The 21,168-nt window shown below is 37.8% G+C and overlaps 1 protein-coding gene and 1 long non-coding RNA gene across 6 annotated transcripts in view; one reads left to right on the top strand and one right to left on the bottom strand.

The window, feature by feature from the left end:
• The window catches only part of GCC2 (GRIP and coiled-coil domain containing 2), a 62,195-nt gene that overhangs the window by 32,502 nt on the left and 8,525 nt on the right, over positions 1-21,168 (bottom strand). For all 5 annotated transcript variants that reach the window (XM_055107481.1, XM_055107479.2, XM_055107478.2 and 2 more), the window contains 4 exons: positions 6,653-6,757; positions 3,622-6,087; positions 2,842-2,914; positions 113-213 (listed from right to left, as the gene is read on the bottom strand). In XM_055107481.1, the coding sequence (XP_054963456.1) occupies positions 113-213; positions 2,842-2,914; positions 3,622-6,087; positions 6,653-6,757 (2,745 nt within the window). The remainder of the gene's footprint in view (positions 1-112; positions 214-2,841; positions 2,915-3,621; positions 6,088-6,652; positions 6,758-21,168) is intronic.
• On the top strand, positions 6,758-20,496 carry LOC134728634 (uncharacterized). Its single transcript, XR_010109243.1, has 2 exons — positions 6,758-7,367; positions 11,001-20,496. It is a non-coding gene; the product is annotated as an uncharacterized LOC134728634 (long non-coding RNA).

Raw genomic sequence — 21,168 nt, 5'->3', positions numbered from 1 at the left:
TTTAAACACAAGTAAAATTAAAGAGGTTTTTGTTTTTTTTTAATGGATAGAAAAACTCTTGATTTTTAAAAATGTAAGATTCCTGAATCTTACATTTTTAAAGTCAGCTCACCTCTTTTCTGCTGGAATCTAGTTCTTTCTTTGCCTTTACGGCAACTAATTTTATCTTATTTATTTTCTCCTCCTTTTCTTTGCATTCTTTTTCCAGATTTTCTAAAAATAGAAAATAAATGGATTACATACGAACTCAAAAGGAAAAAATTCAAATTACTTGCTTATTTTAGCCCTAGATTATTTGGGAGCACAAAATTGGTAATTTGATATTAAAATAAGCAGTAAAAACAGTAATATCATTTTTTAAAGTGGAATTTTATTCATTATGTGAGACAAACAATGTAAAAAGTTTCCATTGTCTTTAATCCTCCAAAATAGTCTACTTTTTTCTAGCCGTTTCATGTTTCTAGGAATTAAAGGCTTTCAGAACTTCTTTCTCATTAGATTTCCTGGAAATGCAGGTATGCTAGGACTTTAGGTGATAGTGTGCAAATTAGGATCAAGTATCAGAGATATCAGATGCAGATCAACATTTATGCTCCATAAGTGCACTCCTCCTCTTGGCTGCTGGGTCTGATTTTCACAACTAAACCTGTAATATGTTTTACCTATCCAATATTGATCTCTCTGTTAACTTCTTTAGCTTGAACTCCTGAGTTCAGGACTTCTTGGTATTTGTTTCTAAAAATTCAGTTATGATCTGAATTTCTGTCCTGGCCTATTAATTTACTTGCACCGGTGCCTTCCCTCTCGCTGCCATAGTGAAGTGTCTGTGTGCGGAGCAAAGGCCAATTGTTCCACATCTGCATTTCATCCTGCGTCTCATTACCTACTCAAGCATCAGAGCAACAATTCTCCCTCCTTCTTCTGCAGCAATAATTTTCCCCTTTCTAGTCGATTTTTTCCTAGTATTTTATAAACATGCAACAAGAAAAATTATCATCACGAAATTAAGGCCAGGAACAAATAGTGAAAGCAGTTAAAGAGGGTAGGGGACAGGTGAACATCTTAAACATGCTGTTACTCTTCCCATAAAATAAAAAATTAAACCACACTGCCCCTCTAAAATAAAAAAATTAAACCACCCGGTCCCTCTGGTTTTGTCCCATCGCTTTTTTTCTCCCTATAGCAAATCCCTTGAAAAGAGTTGTCTATATATGCTCTCAAACACTGCCTCCCCCATTTTTTTCTAGAACCAACTGCAATCAAGCTCTGGTTCCAGCATGTCATGGACACTGACCTCTATGTTGCTTAACGCAGTGGTCAGGTCTCAGTACTCATCTTATTTGATACATCAGCAGTACTAGCAGTGGCTTTTTCCCTCTTGAAGCACTTCTTTCACTTCCATGTCACTTGCCTTAGCTTTCAAGACATTTTATGTTCCAGGTTTTCCTACCTTACTAGCTGTTCCTTCTCAATTTCCTGTGTTGTCTCTATCTTCTCTATGTTTACATGAATGGAAAAATGTCTCTGGTCTCCATCTTTTGGCTATCCTCCCTTGGTAATTTGAATCTCCCGGCTTTATTTATTTATTTTTTTGAGACGGAGTCTCGCTCTGTCGCCCAGGCTGGAGTGCAGTGGCATGATCTCGGCTCACTGCAAGCTCTGCCTCCCGGGTTCATGCCATATTCCTGCCTCAGCCTCCCGAGTAGCTGTGACTACAAGCGCCCGCCACAACGCCCGGCTAATTTTTTTTTTTTTTATTTTTAGTAGAGACGGGGTTTCACCGTGTTAGCCAGGATGGTCTCAATCTCCTGACCTCATGATCCGTCCGCTTAGGCCTCCCAAAGTGCTGGGATTACAGGCGTGAGCCACCGCACTCGGCCTCTCCTGGCTTTTAATGACCACTCTTTAACTACAAGTATTTTATCTCTAGCTTAGCTCTCTCCCCTTAACTCCAGATTTGCATAGCATTCTAACATCTTTACTTGGACTGGTATTTAAACTTACTTCTAAAACTGAACATCCCAATCTGCCCCAATCACCCATTATAGACAACTGGGAGTCATTCTAAACTCTTCAACTTCCCTTACCCTAATCTAATAGGGCACTAAATTCAGGGATCATTGGCACATTACATACTTCTAAGTCTTCATTTCCTGATTCTTATATGGGAATAAAAGAGCTATCCTATAATGTTACTGTGAGGAATAAATGGATAAGATAAAGTCCTAACTCCTCTGCATATCAATCATACTAGTGTGTTTATGATCAGGCTCCTACCTCTCCAGGAACTTCCTAGTACTATATATCAACCTACAAGCACCTGCTCTTCCTTCTTCCTAGAATACCTTTCTTCCTGTGTAAAATTTCTCATTCTTCAAGACTTGGCTGAAAACCCTATTCTACGCTGCTTTTTTTTTTTTTTTTTTTAAACTCAAAACAGTGTTAAGTTCCTATGCTGTTAGTACTGTATCTTGTCCACACCTCAAACAACAGTGAGATCTTTGAGCACATGGTCTGTACCTCAACCACTTTTCTATCACCAGGGTCTAGAATAGTTGGGCATTTAAATAAAATTTGCTAAATGAATGAAAAACCCAAAATAAATCAGGAAGCCATTTATAAATCACACCAATCTTGCTTGGGTTAAACAATAGAAAGTAACACTTTTGAAAGAGAAGGCAAACAGGTGTTAGAGGGGCAAGAATGTGAGCTCGAGGAAAAGACAGCTACGAACTGTGTTTTTAACAACTCATTATTTGGCTACTATATTTCCCAATCTATTCTAACACTAACAAGAATCTGTCTAATTAATTGTGACAACATCTGCAAAAGCATAGTTACCTATTTTTTCTTCCAACTCTTTTACTGAAGACAGAGGATCATTTTTTACAGAAGGTGATTTCGCTAAGGAATCCTAGATTTTACAGGGGAAAAAAAAACACAAAACAAAACAAAAACCAGAATCAGAATTCATTTTCCATAATGAACTGGCCATCATGTTAAGCATAAGAAAATCACTATCAAAGAGAATTCCTACAGAAACCAATTTGGTCAACAGATTTTCCCTTGTTAGACCAGAAAATTAATACTGACCTTACTATGCATATGGCATTTACTATTAAAAAAAAAATAGTAACCAAGGCCAAGATAAACAACCTGATACATTAAATACATGTGTAATAAGGAAAAGATTAAACGATTTTTAATCTTTAATTTTTAAAGAAAACCCTAAAATTTTAGCAATACCACCACAGCTCTCTTACTTAAAAGTGCTCTTTACAAAAAATAACTAAGCATATCACACGAGAATGAAACTCAAGTTTTTTCATGTTTAGTTGTTTTGCTAGTGACTAATAAACTTCTGATCAAGACATTTAAACCCCTAATCATTTAATCTTCTATAAACTCAAGATTTTAAAAGTATCTAAAACTCCCCAAAAATAAATGTAATAAACTGGACATACAACATGGAAATGTCTAATGCACTTTTCAGAAAGTTGCCACTTGAGCTTAAATGGTAAAAATTTACTTTTGACGTCAAGGTGTAAAAATGTTTAACGTATATATTTTAGAGTTGAACTAAGAATTTATTTGAAACAATAGAATTCAAATGAATGGTACCTTTAATAGTATCAACTCTGCTCTCCTATCTCGTAATTCTTTTTGTTCTAGTAGTGGCTTTAGGTTTTCATGTTCCTTTATAAAACATTTTTCTTTTTCATTATGGATTTCACTTTTGCTACATGTTTGAGATACTTCTTCAACTTGAATTAAAAGATTCTGATTTTCAAGCCTTGTTTTTTCATTAGCATTCTTCATTTCTAGAAGATCAGACTGCAGGGCCTCTTTTTCTGACTGTATTTCTTCTAACTCTTTCCTTAAGAGAACTTTCTCTTGCTCATAGTCTCTCAATAAAGACTTAAGTTCTTCACACTGAACTACACTCTCTTCTTGAAGGCACTTAATCTCTTTTTCTAACTCTAATACTTTTTCATCACGCTGAAAAGCCAGGTTGCATTTTTCCTCATTTATTTTTGCCAAGGATTCACTGACTGCCTGTAGGACATTAACAACATCTTTCTCTTCACTGTCTTCTGAAACTTCTGACCCCATTTCTTTAAGAAAACCAAACAACTGAGTTTTAACAAATAACTTCTGAACTTGCTCATTTTCAAGCAGTTTATTTAAATTATCTTGCTCTTCAACCATTAACTGAAGTTTCTTTTCTAATTCAGTAATATGTTCTTTAAGGATAACATCTTCTTTTTGAGACAAAAAACCCTCCAAATCCCTACTCAACTGTCTTTTTTCTGAACTGAGTTTATTGTTTTCCTCATAAAGAGACTTCACTTCAGCTGACAATACTTCTTTGTCTTCAGAGAGAACTTTCATTTGAACCATAAGTTTTTCTAGTTTTTGGTCATTTTGATCCTTTTCTTTTAAAGTCTCCTCTAGTCCTCCTGTTAATTCATTTACCTTTTGTTCTAGTTCACTGTTGTACTGGGTTGTTTGCTCTACTTTCTTCCCAAGTTCAAGAATCAATCTTTCTTCCCTTTCACATTTCTTACGGAAATTATCCATTTCTTCATGGGAATTTTTCAGTTTATTTATAAAATCATCTTTTTCCTCAGTAAGAGAATTTATCTTTCCTTCTAATTCTTTTAACATGGTATCTCTTTGACTGAGACTAAGTAAGTATACTCCATTCTTTTCTTGAAGGTTCTTTATGGTATTTTCAAGTTCTGGTACCAATTCTTGTTGAGATAGTAACTTTTCATTTTCTCCCTGGAGGCGATTCACAGTTTCGAGAAGGGCATCTTTTTCAGTAAAAGCAGTTCTGAGCTTCTGCTGCAGTTCATGAACATCAGATGCTTGCTGTTGCTTCATTGATTCAAACTCTTGACTTATTTTTCCAGCAGATTCCCCCAGTTCTGTTTGTAAAATTTCCATAATCTCTCGTAAACTCTCATAATTTAAAATTGCTTCTTGCTTTTCTTGCTGTAGGTTTTCACACTGTTCCTTAAGACCCTGTATTTCAAACATTAATGTTAATTTTTCTTTTTCTGAATCTGACAAAAATGTCTCATTTAGTTCTGATATTTCTTTTTGATGTTGTTCCTTAAGACTCCGTACTTCTTTGTTATGCTGTTCTACAGTATAGCAAAACTGTTTATTTAAACCTGCTAGCTCAGATTTTAATTTTTCAATTACACAGCCCTGTTCTTCTTTAGCTAGTAATAATTCATTAATTTTAAACTCTAAGTCTTCCCGTTCATGAAAAAACTCATCCTTTATATGTTGAGCATCCATTTCAAGTTTTAACTTAAGATTATTCATATAAGTTACCTCATCTTTTAAGATACTGTGTTGAGATTCAAGTTCTTTTAAGGTATCTTCTAAGTGTTTGACTTTTTCATTTACTACTTGTTCTACAAATGTATTTTCTTGCAAGAGAATAGAACATATCTGATTGTCTTGGTTTGCATTTGAGGTGGCTTTCCTTAAATTTTCTAACTCACATTCATACTTCTTCTGGATGTTCTTTTCACTTGCCTCACATTGTTTTACTAAGTTCTCTTTTAGCTCGTTCAACTTATTTATCTCTGCTTCATGTTCCTTAGCTGATGCTTCAATCTGGCACATCAATTCTTTCACCTCTTCTTGGTGTATAGCTTTCAACTGTAAAAGCTCTTCCTGCAAACTATTAATATTTTTTTGGTAATGCTGAGAATTAGCCTCAATGATATTTTGGAGTTGAGTAACTGTTTCCTTCTTTTCATCAGTGGTAGCGTCTAATTGCTTTTGCAGATATAAAATTTGCTCCTCAAAGCCTGGCCTAATTTTCTCAATCTCTTCTTGTAGTTTTTTAACATTATCTTCAGAGTTGTTCTGAAATTTAAGTTGTTCTGAAAGTTCTAATTGCGTATTCATTGCTTCTTCCAGTTGCTTTTGTAAGTTAGCTTTGTCTTCACTGTAATTGGAACGTACTGCCATCAACTCATTTTTCAAATTTTCAATTTCTTTCACATAGTTTATATGTGATTGTTCCAACTCCTTATGTGCATCTCCCATCTTTGTTACAGAATCCTATTACAAAAAATAAGCACACATAAATTATTTAAGTAAGACAAAAGGAGCCTCTGACCTTAGGAAAAATATTAGCCACAAGCTAAGTAGAGAGAAAAGTAAATGAGCAGAAATGAATTTGGAGAAACATGATACTAATATTCCAATAACTCTCCTTAGGTGCTGCCTATCTAAAGTATGACAATATATATGTACAATATTAAATCTATTACTCAAACTAGCCCAGACCTAATAGGCAAGAAATAGGCAAGAAATGCCTCTGAATACCGTAGAACTAAAGAGATAATGGTATTTAGTCGTGTGTGAAAATCAACTTACTTTTTTTCGCTTTTAGTAAAGATGGCATTATAGCTATAAAAAGATAATGCAACAAAAGTAAATGTCACCTCTGTTGCTGTATAGTTAGGTGATTCAGTTATTTTTCCTTTAAAATCTCAATCTCGGTTTCTTTGTTTATATTATAAAATATTAATCAGATTAGATGCTTTTTAAAGTCTTACCTCTAAAATTAATGACTACACTATATGTTAATAAAAAAGAAAAGAACACTAAAATATTGACTTACCTCAACCTCTTGCTTCATTTTTATATTTTCCTTTTTCAGAGAAAGACACCGTTGCTCAGTTTCTGCTTTTTCCAGAAGAAGAGCATCCAGACGTTCAGTTAATGCCTGTTTTAGAACAAGATTTATTTGCCTGGGGTTAAAAAATGGTGGATTGACCACATGCGTAATTATCTCCTGACCTTTTCAAAACACACTGAAGTGAGAATAAGAGATTTTAAAAGGTAGAACACATTGAGCAAAGAGAAAAGGAGAAAAGATATAAGGATAAGAGAAATTTCAACACATCTTTGGAAAACTGAATTACGGAGGAGGATGAACTGAATTAGAAGCAGGAAGAAAGCTATAACCTAAGGACCTGCACAAGGAAACACATGAGAACCTGGCAAATATTCTGCAGAACTGAAATACTCAGAATTGGAGGCAACAGATATTGTGGAGGGAGGTGTCATGTGTGGGGCTCAAAAATTGGTGATTGGTCAACAATCTGAATAGGGACCAGTCAGAGAGTAAGCAAGAAATATCTATGTCCTTCCTCCCTCAGAGACAGGTTATTCTCTGCAGAAATTAAAGAGGAAATTAATGAGATGGGAAAAAAAATCAATAAGCCAAGAGTCAGCTCTTTTAACACAGCTATCAAAATAGACACCTTTTAGTAAAACTGATCAAAAGACAGAAGTTCCAAAAAATAATACAGTGTAAAAGGAAGCACATCTACGTAAGTCGGGGATGGTGGCTCACGCCTGTAATCCTAGCACTTTGGGAGGCAGAGGTGGGCAGATCACTTGAGGTCAGGAGTTCAAGACCAGCCTGGGCAACATGGTGAAACTCTGTCTCTACTAAAAAATACAAAGAAAATTAGCTGGGTGTGGTGGTGGGTGCCTGTAGTCCCAGCTACCCTGGAGGCTAAGGCAGGAGAATTGCTTGAACCCAGGAGGTGGGGGTTGCAGCGAGCCAAGATCACTCCACTGTACTCCAGCCTGGGTGACAGAGCAAGACTATGTGTCAAAAAAAAAAAGAAAAAGAAAATTATTATGAATAACTATTTGTCAATAATAATGAAAACTCAATGGAAATGGATAACAATTCCTTTAAAAATAAAGCTTTACTGACTCACAAAAAATTTAAGAAGCATAATACTATATTTAAAAATCAAATAGTTAAAAATTGTCCACCAAAGAAAACAGGAGGAATAGATGGTTTTTAAGGTGAGTTCTATCAAATTTTCAAGGGACAGATCATCCCAATTTCATACAAACTCGTTCAGACAAAATAAAAAGCAAGAATAATCCCCAAGTTATTCTATAAAATCAGCATAACTTTAAACCAATATCCAAGTACTTACAGAAAGGAAAAATCAAAGACCCATTTTATGACAAATCTAAATGCAAAAATCCTAAATAAAACATTAGTACACTATCACTATTGCTAATTAACATTGTATTAAATACCCTAGCCTGTAAAATAAAGCTTTAAAAAGACAGGAGGTGGCCAGGAGTGGTGGCTCATGCCTGCAATCCCAACACTTTGGGAGATGCAAGTGGGAGGATCATGTTTGAGCCTAGGTAACAGGCGAGGCTGTGTCTCAAAAATAAATAAAAAAAAAAGACATGAGGCATAAAGATTAAAAAAGAAATGGTTTTTCAGATGGTATGACTGTTTATATAAAAAATCTAGAAGAATCCATAGGTAATTAGAAACAACAGAGTTTCACAAAGTAGATATAGGATTAATATACAAAGTCAGTTCCATTTTTGGATACTAGTAGCAAATATTTAGAAAATATAATTACAAAGAAGACAGCATTTACAATGGTATCAAAGAATATCAAGAGTCTAGGAAAAACTTTACCAAAAGATGTGTGAAGGCGTTCCACAGGGGAAATTATAACTACAGATTCCACGCAATTCCAATTAATCGCAATGAAGTTTTTCATGGAATATGACAAAATTCTAAACGTATATGGGAAAGTAAAAAACCAAGAATAGCCAGGATACTTTTGAAGAGAACAAAGAGAGGACTTACTCTCCTAGATATCATGATTTACTATAAGGCTATAGAAAAATAATAAAGACAATATAGTATCGGCAAAGGCACAGACAACCAATGGAATAGAAAACAAGTTCAGACAAACGCAAACATATTTTTAACCATAATATTAGATTAATGGAGAAAGACTATTCAATAATTAAGGTTGAAAAAGTTAATTGATATTAAAAAAGACTTCATACCATATTATAAACAAATAAACTCCAGATGGATTAAGATTTAAATGTCAAAAACACAGCTTTAAACTCAAGAAACCATAAGCTGGCCGGGTGCAGGTAGCTCATGTCTGTAATCCCAGCATTTTGGGAGGTTGAGGCGGGCGGATCATGAGGTCAGGAGATTGAGACCATCCTGGCTAACATAGTGAAACCCCATCTCTACTAAAAATACAAAAAATTAGTCGGGTGTGGTGGTGGGCGCCTGTACTCCCAGCTACTCGGGAGGCTGAGGCAGAAGAATGGCGTGAACCCGGGAGATGGAGCTTGCAATAAGCCAGGATTGCCCCATTGCACTCCAGCCTGGGTGACAGAGTGAGACTCTGTCTCAAAAAATAAATAAATAAATAAAAAAGAAACCATAAGCTGGGAGAAGATATTTACTACACAAACAACAAAAATAACAACAAATATGTATTTTAAAAAATTCTACAAACCAATAAGAAACCCACTGGCCCATTAAGAAAATGGATGTTGGCCGGGTGTGGTGGCTGATGCCTGTAATCCCAGCACTTTGGGAGGCTGAGGTGGGCGGGTCACGAGGTCAGGAGATCAAGACTGTGTTGGCCAACATGGTGAAATCCTGTCTCTATTAAAATACAAAAAATTAGCTGGGCGTGGTGGCATGTGCCTGTAATCCCAGCTATTTGGGAGGCTGGGACAGAGGAATCGCTTGAACCTGGAAGGCAGAGGTTGCAGTGAGCTGAGATCATGCCACTGCACTCCAGGCTGGCGACAGAGCAAGACTTCATCTTAAAAAAAAAAAAAAAAGAAGAAAATGGATGTTATAGACAAAAAGAATACTCTCAATCCAGACCACATGATCTATCATTTCACACCTATTTGATTGGCAAAAATAAAAATGTATGACAATACCTAGTGCTGGAGAGGATATGGTTCCATAGCATTCCTTGTATATTGCTGGCAGAAGTTATTTCAAATACTTAATAGTGGTTTGGCACTATCTCCTGAGGTTGAACCTTCATGTAACTTTTGATGCAAAGATTCCACCCGTTTACTTATTAAGAATCCTTTGCACATTTATAAAGGAGACGTACAGCGCATAAATCTTGGCACAACCCCAACATCCATTAGCAGTCTAGTTCATGCTGAACCAGCCTCTGTTTGAATCTCATGATCAGAGGTGACTGTATTCTGGGCAGTATGCAGCAGATTTATATGCTCTAGTTATTACAAAGTGCTACCCAAGACTGAGTGAAAATTGTCTCCCTGAGATTTTTATTGAGGGAACCTAGTTTTCCTCCTTGTCATTCATAAACTATTCTATTAACAGTCTAGTTCATGAGTGAACTGTTATTGTAATACAGTGTCATACTCTATAGCAGCATGGTGGCATGCAATGATACAGATGAGCTTTAGAAAAATATTAAGTGCAAAAAGTCCTAATACATTACAAACAACATGATACCCTTTTAGTGAAGTTAAAAACTAAAATGAAAAAAATTATAAAATGATACTTATAAATGCAATAAAACTTTATAAAAGGAAAAGGAATGATGAACATGGGACTTAGGATTATGGTTTCCTGGGGTGTGGGAAACTGGGGGGGTGGAGTAGCAAGGGGGTGAGGATTACACCGTAAGATGTCCTATTATTTTAAAGATCCTAGCTTTTGGGGGGGTTCACATATGATTATATCACAAATAATTAAATTGGAAGGAAATGGAGACAATGCAAAGGAGGCAGAAGTAAAGTCCAAGACAGCATAAATTTATTGGCTCAGAAAGATTATAGAACTTGTTGAATCTTTAAATAAGATGAAAAAAGAATATTCATATATCAAGAATGAGCTCTTTGAAACGAAATATTTAACATCAAATAGAAATTTTAATACAATGATGGAAAAATTAAAAGTGAATGACATTTTTTCTTAGACAAAAGGAAAAACTCTACTGAGAAAAAGGAAAAACTCTATTGCAAATATAAATCTAGATGAGCATTCTAGAAAGTTTTGTGGCATACTCTATAGACTGTCTCCTTCAACTTCCATAATCAACACATTCTTTCTTGCCTGCCTTTTCTACAGACAGTATAAAAGCTAAAACCTAAAACCCCTGATTTTTCAGATCAACAGGATGAGGATGCAGGAGCACAGGGATGAAGAGTGTCTGGGTCCTGATGACATCACTGGAAGACTGCACCAGCCTGAGAACTGCTATGTCTAAACTTCTTAGATGAAATAATACTAATTTTAAAACTTTATTATTTAAGAAAACAAAACCAAAACAGATGTAGAAAAATTCAGAGTTCTATATCAAGTTACAGCTATCATTCAAACATGAGAGTAGAATAAAGGAATATTTAAATACAAGACAATACAAAAATTTACCTACATGTATTTATTCTTAGGAAGTTACAGAAGAATGTGCTCTACCAAAATGAGACGGTCAACCCAGAGAGTGAATGACATGTGACCTAGCAAAGAACAGGGGGCCAATAGAAGTAAGCAGTGTAGAGGTTCATAGGATCATCACAAAAAGCCTGCCCACAAGTACAGGAAGACAGAAGCCAGGTACCAGGAATAAAGATAAAACAAAGATTATTTAATCTGTTTGATCATTTGGAAAGTAGAAGGGGTGGTGAAAGACAGCTAGATTTTCATCTGTTGTAACAGGAAGTTTTAGAACTGATAAATCAAGTAACAGCAGTATAGGTGTATTATTTAGAAATACAGAGATAATTTTCAGAAGTTATTGGGTATTATAAGTTATTTAGAATTTAGTATAAAAAATTATGTGCATATGACTTTGGTTAAAACAACCTGAATTTTAAAATTAGTTTTTTCACATTATATATAAGTATTGCAATATAAACTTCTGATTGGTAAGTATCGGAAGTCTAAATAAATTAATTTTAGGAGATCTATATATACAGGCTAAATGCAAACAACTATTAAAAAAAAAAACCTTAAAAACGAGAAGCACAGAATGGACAGAATTTCTTAGGAAATACAAATTTGATTTCAGCTTAAAAGAGAAATTATTAACAGTGATATGGACTAGAAATTCAAGTATCTTAACATGAAATCTTTTCATGCTTCTTGCATTTAGAAGCAGCATAAATATTAACTGTAATACTGTGCACCTCAAATTTTGACATGAGAAATATGGTTCCTTAGTCCTTCTTTAAAAGTCAAACGTGTGAGGTTTGCAATGAAACTAAGATTGTATTTTAATGCACTAGAAGATGTCTACCAGAAGTTTTAGTCATAATTTAAACTCGTAAGGACATACATTTTAACACGTTATATAAAGAACATAAAAGTTTCTATTAAAAGCTATAGGTTTTTCCAGTGTACTTTCCCAAAAAAGTGATATAACTTAGCAAGAAAGCCTTTTCAGTTTTCCAGAAATGTAGAGAACATATTATTATATTGCTATATGAGTCTTCTAAAATAGAGAACTTACTTGTAGCAGTTGAGTAAGGGATGAACACCTGTTAACATCACTCCCAAAATAATTTTCTTAAATTGTTACCTTCTCAGACTTGAGTGGTCAGGATAACATGTTTTAATATTAAATCAATAACCTGGCCTAGGCAAAGAATTCATGACTAATACCTCAAAAGCAAATGTAACAAAAACAAAAACAAATAAATGGGACCTAATTAAACTTTTTGGTTTAATTGCTTATACCCCAAAAGCTACCGAAATAAAAACTAAACTTTTTAATTAGCTTCTGCACAGCAAAAGAAATAATCAACAGAGTAGAGACCACTCACACAATGGGAGAAAGTATTTGCAAACTACGCATCTGACAAAGGACTAGTATCCAGAATCTACAAGGACTCAACAAATCAGCAATAAAAAACCCCAAATAATCCCATTAAAAAGTGGGCAAAGGACATGAATAGACATTTCTGAAAAGGATATATAAAAATGGCCAACAAACATATTAAAAAATGCTCAACATCATAATCATCAGGGAAATGCAACTTAAAGCCACAGTGAGATACCACCTTAATCCCAGCTACACAGGAGACTGAGGGAGAACAGCTTGAACCTGGGAAGCAGAGGTTGCGGTGAGCCGAGATTGTGCCACTGCACCCCGGCCTGGGCGACAGAGAGAGACGACGTTTCAAAAAAAGTCAAAAACAACAGATGTTTGCGTGGATGTGGGGAAAAGGGAACACTTATACACCGCTGGTGGGAATGCAAATTAGTACAACTTCTATGGAAAACAGTATGGAGATACCTTAAAGAGCTAAACATAGATCTATTATTCAATCCAGCAATCCAAAATGACTTATAGAATACTACTCAGCCATAAAAAGGAATGAAATAATGTGTTTTTAGGCAACTTGGATGGAGCTAGAGGCCATTATTCTAAGTGAAGTAAAACCAAAAACCATATATATTCCCACTTATAAGTAGGAGCTAAGCGATGAGTATGCAAAGCCATACAGAGTGATATAATGGATGTTAGAGACTCAAAAGAGGGAGGGTGGAAGGGGAGCTAGGGATAAAAAACTACACATTAGGTATAATGTTCACTACTCTGGTGATGGGTGCACTAAAATCTCAGACTTCACCACTATATAATTCATCCATGTAACAAAAAACCTCTTGTACCCCAAAAGCTATTGAAATAAAAAGTTTTCAAAAAATCAATACTCTGAGATCAAGGTTAGGAGAGGGCTTCAAAAGGTGGCTGATTAGAGGCATCTCTTACTTACCTCCTCCACTATGAACCAAAATAGTGAGTAGATAATTACATACATATAGATCATCCCAGAGAGAACACAAATTCAACAGAGAAGTGACGGAAAACACCTTAAGGTGATATAGTTTGGAAATTTGTCCCCACCCAAATCTCATGTTGAAATGTAATCCCCAATGTTGGCAGTGGGGTCTGGTGGGAGGTGTTTGGATCATGGGGGTGGATTCCTCATGAATGGCTTGGGCCATTCCCTTGGTGAAAAGTGAGCTCTCACTCTGAGTTCACAAGATTTGGTTGTTTAAAGTGTGTGGCACCTCTTCCCACAGTGCTCTCTCACTTGCTCCTGCTTTCGCCATGTGACGTGCCTGCTTCCCCTTTGCCTTCTGCCATAAAAGCTCCTGGAGGCCTCCCTAGAAGTCAAGCAGATGTCAAAACTATGCTTCCTGAACAGCCTGCAGAACGATGAACCAATTAAAACTCTTTTCTTATTAATTACCCAGTCTCAGGTCTCCATCCCTCCCGTCTCCCTCCCTCCCTCCTTCCTTCCATCCTTCCATTTTTCCCATAGACCTCTGGTATTTCTTCATAGCAATGCAAAAATGGCCTAAAACATAAGGAAAGAGAAGGAAGCAAGGCAGCCTGCTCAGCTACAGTTGGCTGGGAGAAGAGAGAAATTCCCCAATGCTCAGAAAGGCTAAGTGAGAGACTCTCAGCTGTCCACATTCCTGTTGCAGACTTCTACAATCCTAGCCATAGAAGGGTCCCTTGACCCCTGTGGGTCCCAAGACTCACAAAGGGAGTTTCCTGAAAGCTGCATGAAGGCATTGCTCCAGAGAGCTCACGCTGTCCCCACAAGCCCCTGAGTTTTGAAAAGTGGCAGCACAGTGCCATGGCCTCCACTCCACTGGATTATGTCTTGCCCGGCAACCTGGGCTGAGGTGGCAGCACGGGTGGCAATCTTGCCCCTTCTAACCATGCAGAGGGGTGGCTGAGCATTCTCATGAACCCTGAGGACAAATTCCACTGCCTGCAGCTGCTGTAGCTAAAGACCGCTGTGGGCCGACGCACAGGTGATGCTGCCTACCTATGGCTGCTCCCAGGGGAAGCAACTTCACTCTCCTCAGTAGCAGCGACACAACATGCTGCTGTCTCCACCTGAACATTCTGCTGGTGGCCTGGGACACTCACCCCACCCTTATAAACCACAGCCGGCATCTTTACGCACCACCGAGGAACCTAAGGGCACACAGCCTGTCCTGGCTCCAGCCCCTACCAGTACCTGAGAGCAATGTCCAGGGGACTAGGTATTGTCCAGCCCAGTCCATTACCAGTGGCACCTGCGCACTCAACCTGGGGCCTGAGATAGGGCCCACTTAACCTGCTGCTACCACCACAGCTGGCACTCATTGCCATGCACCACCTGTGGATATGGAGACTGGCCCAATCAACAAATCACAGTCACTGCCAAAACCAATGCTGATCAGTTAGGACCCAGAGGGTTGTCCCACCACTGCTGTTGCCATTTCCCATGCTACATCCACTGCCCAGGGGCTCAAGAACCCACCCAACAGCCTGGCCCACTGCTGCCATTCCCAGCACCTGATCAAGCTACCTGGAGGCTCAAGAATTGGCCTGCTAACACTGGTGCCAGCAGACACACTCTGGGGCCCAGGGACAGGCATGCTCAATCCACAACTACCACCACTGCGACCTGAAGACTGGCATACTTGGCATTCCAGGCCCCAGCAAAACTTTACCACAGCCTCCACTAACAACTGCACCCTAAGTCACTGATGAAATCACAGACACCACTGATGCTGTTTACAGCCAAATAAGTCATACTGATCCTACGCTATTGCACCCACCTAGAATCAAAGCCACTGTGCTCTACCCAAGCAATACTAAAGATACATCTTCAGGAAAAAGTTCTTCCCTACAAAAGTAAATTAAAAAAACTGGAAAAAGTGACTATTACACCAGATGCACAGATATCAAGGTAAAGGACATAGAAAACATTAAAAAGCATGGAAATATGACATCTCCAAAGGAACACAATAATTCTCTAGCAACAGATCTCAATCTAAAAGAAATTCATAAGATCCTGGAAAAAGAATTCAAAATTTTGATACTAAAGGAGCTCAGTGAGATACAAAAAGTTTCCAAAAAACAATACAAAGAAATCAGAAAAACAATTCAGGATATGAATGACAAATTTACCAGAGAATAGATATCAGAAAAAAAGAACCACATAGAAATTCTAGAACTGAAGAATTCATAGAATAAAAAACAAAATACATTCAAAAGCTGCAACAATGGACTAGATCAAGCAAAAGAATGTCAGAACTTAAAGACAGGTCTTTTTTTTCTGATATAGTCAAAAAAAAAAATAAGGGTAAAAGAATTTTTAAAAATGAGCAAAGTCGGCCAGATGCAGTGGCTCATGCCTGTAATCCCAGCACTTTGGGAGGCCAAGGCAGGTGGATCATCTGAGGTCATGAGTTCAAGACCAGCCTGGCCAACACGGTGAAACCCTGTCTCTATTAAATTACAGAAATTAGCTGGGCGTGGTGATGGGCATCTGTAATCCCAGCTACTCACGAGCTTGAGGCAGGAAAATCGCTTGAACCCAGGAGGTAGAGGTTGCAGTGAGCCGAGATCACGTCATTGCACTCCAGCCTGGGCGACAGAGCAAGACTCTGTCTCAAAAAAAAAAAAAAAAAAAAAAAAAGAAGCGAAGTCTTTGTGACATATGCAACTCCATAAAGTGACCAAATATTTATTTATTTTTATTTTTTTTTTTTTGAGACTGAGTCTCACTCTGCCCCCCAGGCTGAAGTGCAGTGGCACGATCTCGGCTCACTGCAAGCTCTGCCTCCCGGGTTCACGCCATTCTCCTGCCTCAGCCTCCCGAGTAGCTGGGACTACAGGCGCCTGCCACCACACCCAGCTAATTTTTTTGTATTTTTTAGTAGAGACGGGGTTTCACTGTGTTAGCCGGGGTGGTCTCGATCTCCTGACCTCATGATCTGCCCGCCTCGGCCTCCCAAAGTGCTGGGATTACAGGCGTGAGCCACTGCGCCCGGCCTCCAAATATTTATTTGAATTACTGGGGTATCTCAAAGCAAAGAGAGAACAAAAGGATTAGAAAACCTATTTAGTGGCCGGGTGCGGTGGCTCACGCCTGTAATCCCAGCACTTTGGGAGGCCGAGGCGGGCGGATCACGAGGTCAGGAGATCAAGACCATCCTGGCTAACAGGGTGAAACCCCGTCTCTACTAAAATACAAAAAAAAATTAGCTGGGGGCGGTGGTGGGTGCCTGTAGTCCCAGCTACTTGGGAGGCTGAGGCAGGAGAAGGGTGTGAACCCGGGAGGCGGAGCTTGCAGTGAGCCGAGATAGGCCACTGCAGTCCGGCCTGGGCGAACGAGCAAGACTCTGTCTCAAAAAAAAAAAAAGAAAAAAAAAAGAAAACCTATTTAGTGGCCAGGCACAGTGGCTCATGCTTGTAATCCCAGAACTTTGGGAAGCTGAGGCAGGTGGATCACCTGAGGTCCTGAGCTCAAGACCAGCCTGGCCAACATGGTGAAACCTCGTCTCTACTAAAAATACAAAAAATTAGCTGGGCATGGTGGCAGATGGCTGTAATCCCAGCTACTTGGGAGGCTGAGGCAGGATCACTTGAACCCAGGAGGTGGAGGGTGCAGTGAGCCGAGATTGCGCCACTGCACTCCAGCCTGGGCCACAAGAGTGAAACTATGCCTCGAAAACAAAACAAAACCAAAAAATACCAGAAAACCTATTTAGTGAAATAGTGAAATAATACATGAAAACTCACCAAGTCTAGCAAGAGAGGTAGACATCCAGATATAGGAGGCCCAGGTATCCCCAAACAAATACAATGCAAAAAGGTATTCTCCATGGCATATTTATAGTCCACTGCCATAAATCAAAGACAAAGAGAATTCTAAAAACAGCAAAGAGGAAAAAAAAAATTCAGCAAAGAGAAAAGCATCTAGTCACCTATAAAGGAACCCCCATCAGACTTACAGCAGGTTTCTCAGTAGGAAGCTTACAGACCCAGAGAAAAGAGAAGAGAAAAGAGAATAATATATTCATTGGAGATAAGAGAATGATATATTCGAAATGCTGAAGGAAAAACTCCCAGCCAAAGTGTATTAGTCTGATCTTGCACTGCTGTAAAGAACTATCTGAGCCTGGGTAATTTATAAAGAAAAGAGATTAAATTGGCTCATGGTTCTTCAAGCTGCATAGGAAGCATGGCTGGGGAGGCCTCAGGAAACTTACAATCATGGCAGAAGGCAAAGAGGAAGGAGGCACATCTTACAGGGTCAGAGCAGGAGGAAGAGAGTGAAGGCGAAAATGCTACACACTTTTAAACAACCACATCTCGTGAGAAGTCACTCACTATCATGAGAAAAGCAAGGAGGAAGTTCATGTTCATCCCCATGATCCAGTCACTTCCCACTAGGCCTCGCCTCCAACACTGAAGATTACAATTTGACATGAAATTTGGGCAGGGACACAAATCCAAACCATATCACAAAGATACTATAATCGGCAAAATTATCCTTCATAAGTGAAGGAGAAATAAAGTCTTCTCCAGACAAGCAAAAGCTGAGGGAATTCATTATCACTAGACCAGACCTACAAGAAATGTTCAAGAAGTCCTAAACCTGAAAGTGAAGGGATGATATTTATGATCATAAAAACACACACAAATAGAAAACTCAGTGGTAAAGCAACACACAAATAAGGAAGAGAAAGGACTCAAATGGTACTACCATAAAAAGACAGCAAACCAGTATAACAAACAATAAGAGAAAGGAACAAAGAATATATAAAGCAACCAGAAAACCATTAATATGACAGAAAAAAGGCTCACATATAATTAATAACTGCATGTCAATGGAGTTAAGCTCTCCTCTTAAAAGATACAGGCTGGCTAAAAGGATAAAAAACATAATCCGACTACGTGCTGCCCACAAAAAATGCACTTTCCCTGTAAAGAGACATACAGACTGAAAGTTAAAGCATGGAAAAAGATATTCCATGCAAATAGAAACCAAATGAGCAGAGAGAACAAAAGGATTAGAAAATCTATTTAGTGGCCAGGCACGGTGGCTCATGCTTGTAATCCCAGCACTTTGGGAAGCTGAGACGGGTGGATCACCTGAGGTCAGGAGCTCAAGACCAGCCTGGCCAACATGGTGAAACCCCATCTCTACCAAAAATACAAAAAATTAGCTGGGCATGGTGGCAGACAGCTGTAATCCTAGCTACTTGGGAGGCTAAGGCAGGATCACTTGAACCCAGGAGGCAGAGACTGCAGTGAGCCGAGATTGCGCCACTGCACTCCAGCCTGGCAGCGGCGTGATCTCCGCTCACTACAACCTCTGCATTCCGGGTTCAAGCGATTCTTCTGCCTCAGGCTCCTGAGTAGCTATACTTAGATAAAACAGACTTTAAGTCAAAAATAGTAAAAAAAAAAAAAAAAAAAAAAGACAAAGAAGGTCATTATCTAATGGCAAAGGAATCAAACCAGCAAAAAGATGTAACAATTCTAAACATATATGAACCTGACACTGGAGCACCCAGATTCCTAAAGCAAGTTATTACTAGATCTAGAGAGAGAGAGACTCCAGTGCAATAGTACTGGGCAAACTCACCCCACTCTCAGCATTAGACAGATCATCTAGACAGAAAATTAACAAAGAAACATTGCATTTAAACCGGACTTTAGACCAAATGGACCTAACAGATGTTTATAGAACATTTTATCCAACAGCTGCAGAATACATATTTTTCTCAACAGCACATGAAACATTCATTCTTCAGAAAAGACCATATGTTAGGCCACAAAATCATTCTCAACAAATTTTTAAAAATCAAAATCATATCAAGTATGTTCTCGAACTACAATGGAATATTAGAAATCAGTACCAAGGGGAACTTTGGAAGTGACAGAAATACATGAAAATTAAGTAACATGGTCTCAAATGACCATGGGTCAATAAGGAAATTAAAATGAAAATCAAAAAATTTCTTGGAACAAATGAAAATGGAAACTACAACATACCAAAACCTATGTGATACAACAAAAGCAGTGCTTTTGTATCACAAAACCTATGTGATTTTTTGTATCACAAAACCTGTGTGATACAACAAAAGCAGGACATGAATAGGTAAGTTCATGGCAATAAACGCCTACATCCAAAAAGTAAAAAGATTTCAAACAATCTAATGATTTACCTCAATGAACCAGAAAGAACAAGCCAAACCCAAAATTAGCAGAAGGAAACGACTAATAAAGATCAAAGCAGAACTAAATGAAATAGAGACTTTTAAAAAAGGCAGAGGATCAACAAAATGAAAAGCTTGTTCTTCAAAAAGATAAACAAAATTGATAAACTACTAGTTAGGCTAACAACAACAAAAAAGAAGACCTAAATAAAATCAGAAATGAAAAAGGAGACATTACAACCGTTCTCATAGAAATAAATAGACCATCAGAGAATATTATGAACAGCTATGCACTCACAAACTGGAAAACCTAGAGGAAATGGATAAATTTCTGGAAACATACAACCTATCAAAGAAAAATCCAGGAAAAAATAGAAAACCTGAACAAATTAATAATGAGTAGCAAGAACGAATCAGTAATAAAAAGTCTCCCCACAAAGAAAAGCCCAGAACCAGATGGATGCACACTGAATTCTACCAAATGTATAAAGACCTAATACCAATCCTCCTGAAACTACTCCAAAATACTGAAGAGGTGGCAATTTTCCCTAACTCATTCTAGAAAGCTGGTGCTACCCTGATACCAAAACCAGACAAGGACACAGCAAAAAAAAAAAAAAAAAAAAAAAAAAAGAAAGCAACAACCAATATCCCTGATGAACACCAATGCAAAAATCCTCAGCAAAATACTAGCAAACCAAATCTAACAGCACATTGAAAAGATAATACACCATGATCAAATGAATTTATTCGAGGGATGCAAGGATGGTTCAATATATGCAAATCAATGTGACATATCACATCAACAGAATAAAGGGCAAAAGTCGTATGTCATCTCACTAGACGCAGAAAAAGGAATTCATAAAATTCAACACCCTTCAGGATAAAAACTCTTAGCAAACTAGGCACAGAAGGATTATACCTCAAAATAATAAAGGCCACATATGACAAACTCACATTAACATCACACAAAAATGGGGAAAAGCTGAAAATCTTTCCTCTAAGAACTGAAGACAAAGATGCCTACTTTCACCACTACTATTCAACATGGGACTGACAGTCCTAGCCAGAACAATTAGGCAAGAGAAAGAAATAAACGACATCCAAACTGGAAACATGGAAGTTAAACTGTCCCTCTCTACAGATGACAAAAGACTATCAAAAAACTCTTAGAGCTGATAAATTCAGTAAGGTTGCTGGATACAAACTCAACATACAAAAACCAGTAGCATTTCTATATACCAACAATAAAATAGCTAAAAAAGGAAATCAAGAAGGCAACACCTTTTACAGTAGCTCAAACAAAAGCCAAAGAA

The sequence above is a fragment of the Pan paniscus genome, chromosome 12 (genome assembly GCF_029289425.2).
Source record: "Pan paniscus chromosome 12, NHGRI_mPanPan1-v2.0_pri, whole genome shotgun sequence".
Classification (NCBI taxonomy): Eukaryota; Metazoa; Chordata; class Mammalia; order Primates; family Hominidae; genus Pan; species Pan paniscus.
Note: the sequence above shows the minus strand (reverse complement) of the source record. Positions and strands in the feature narration are given on the sequence as shown.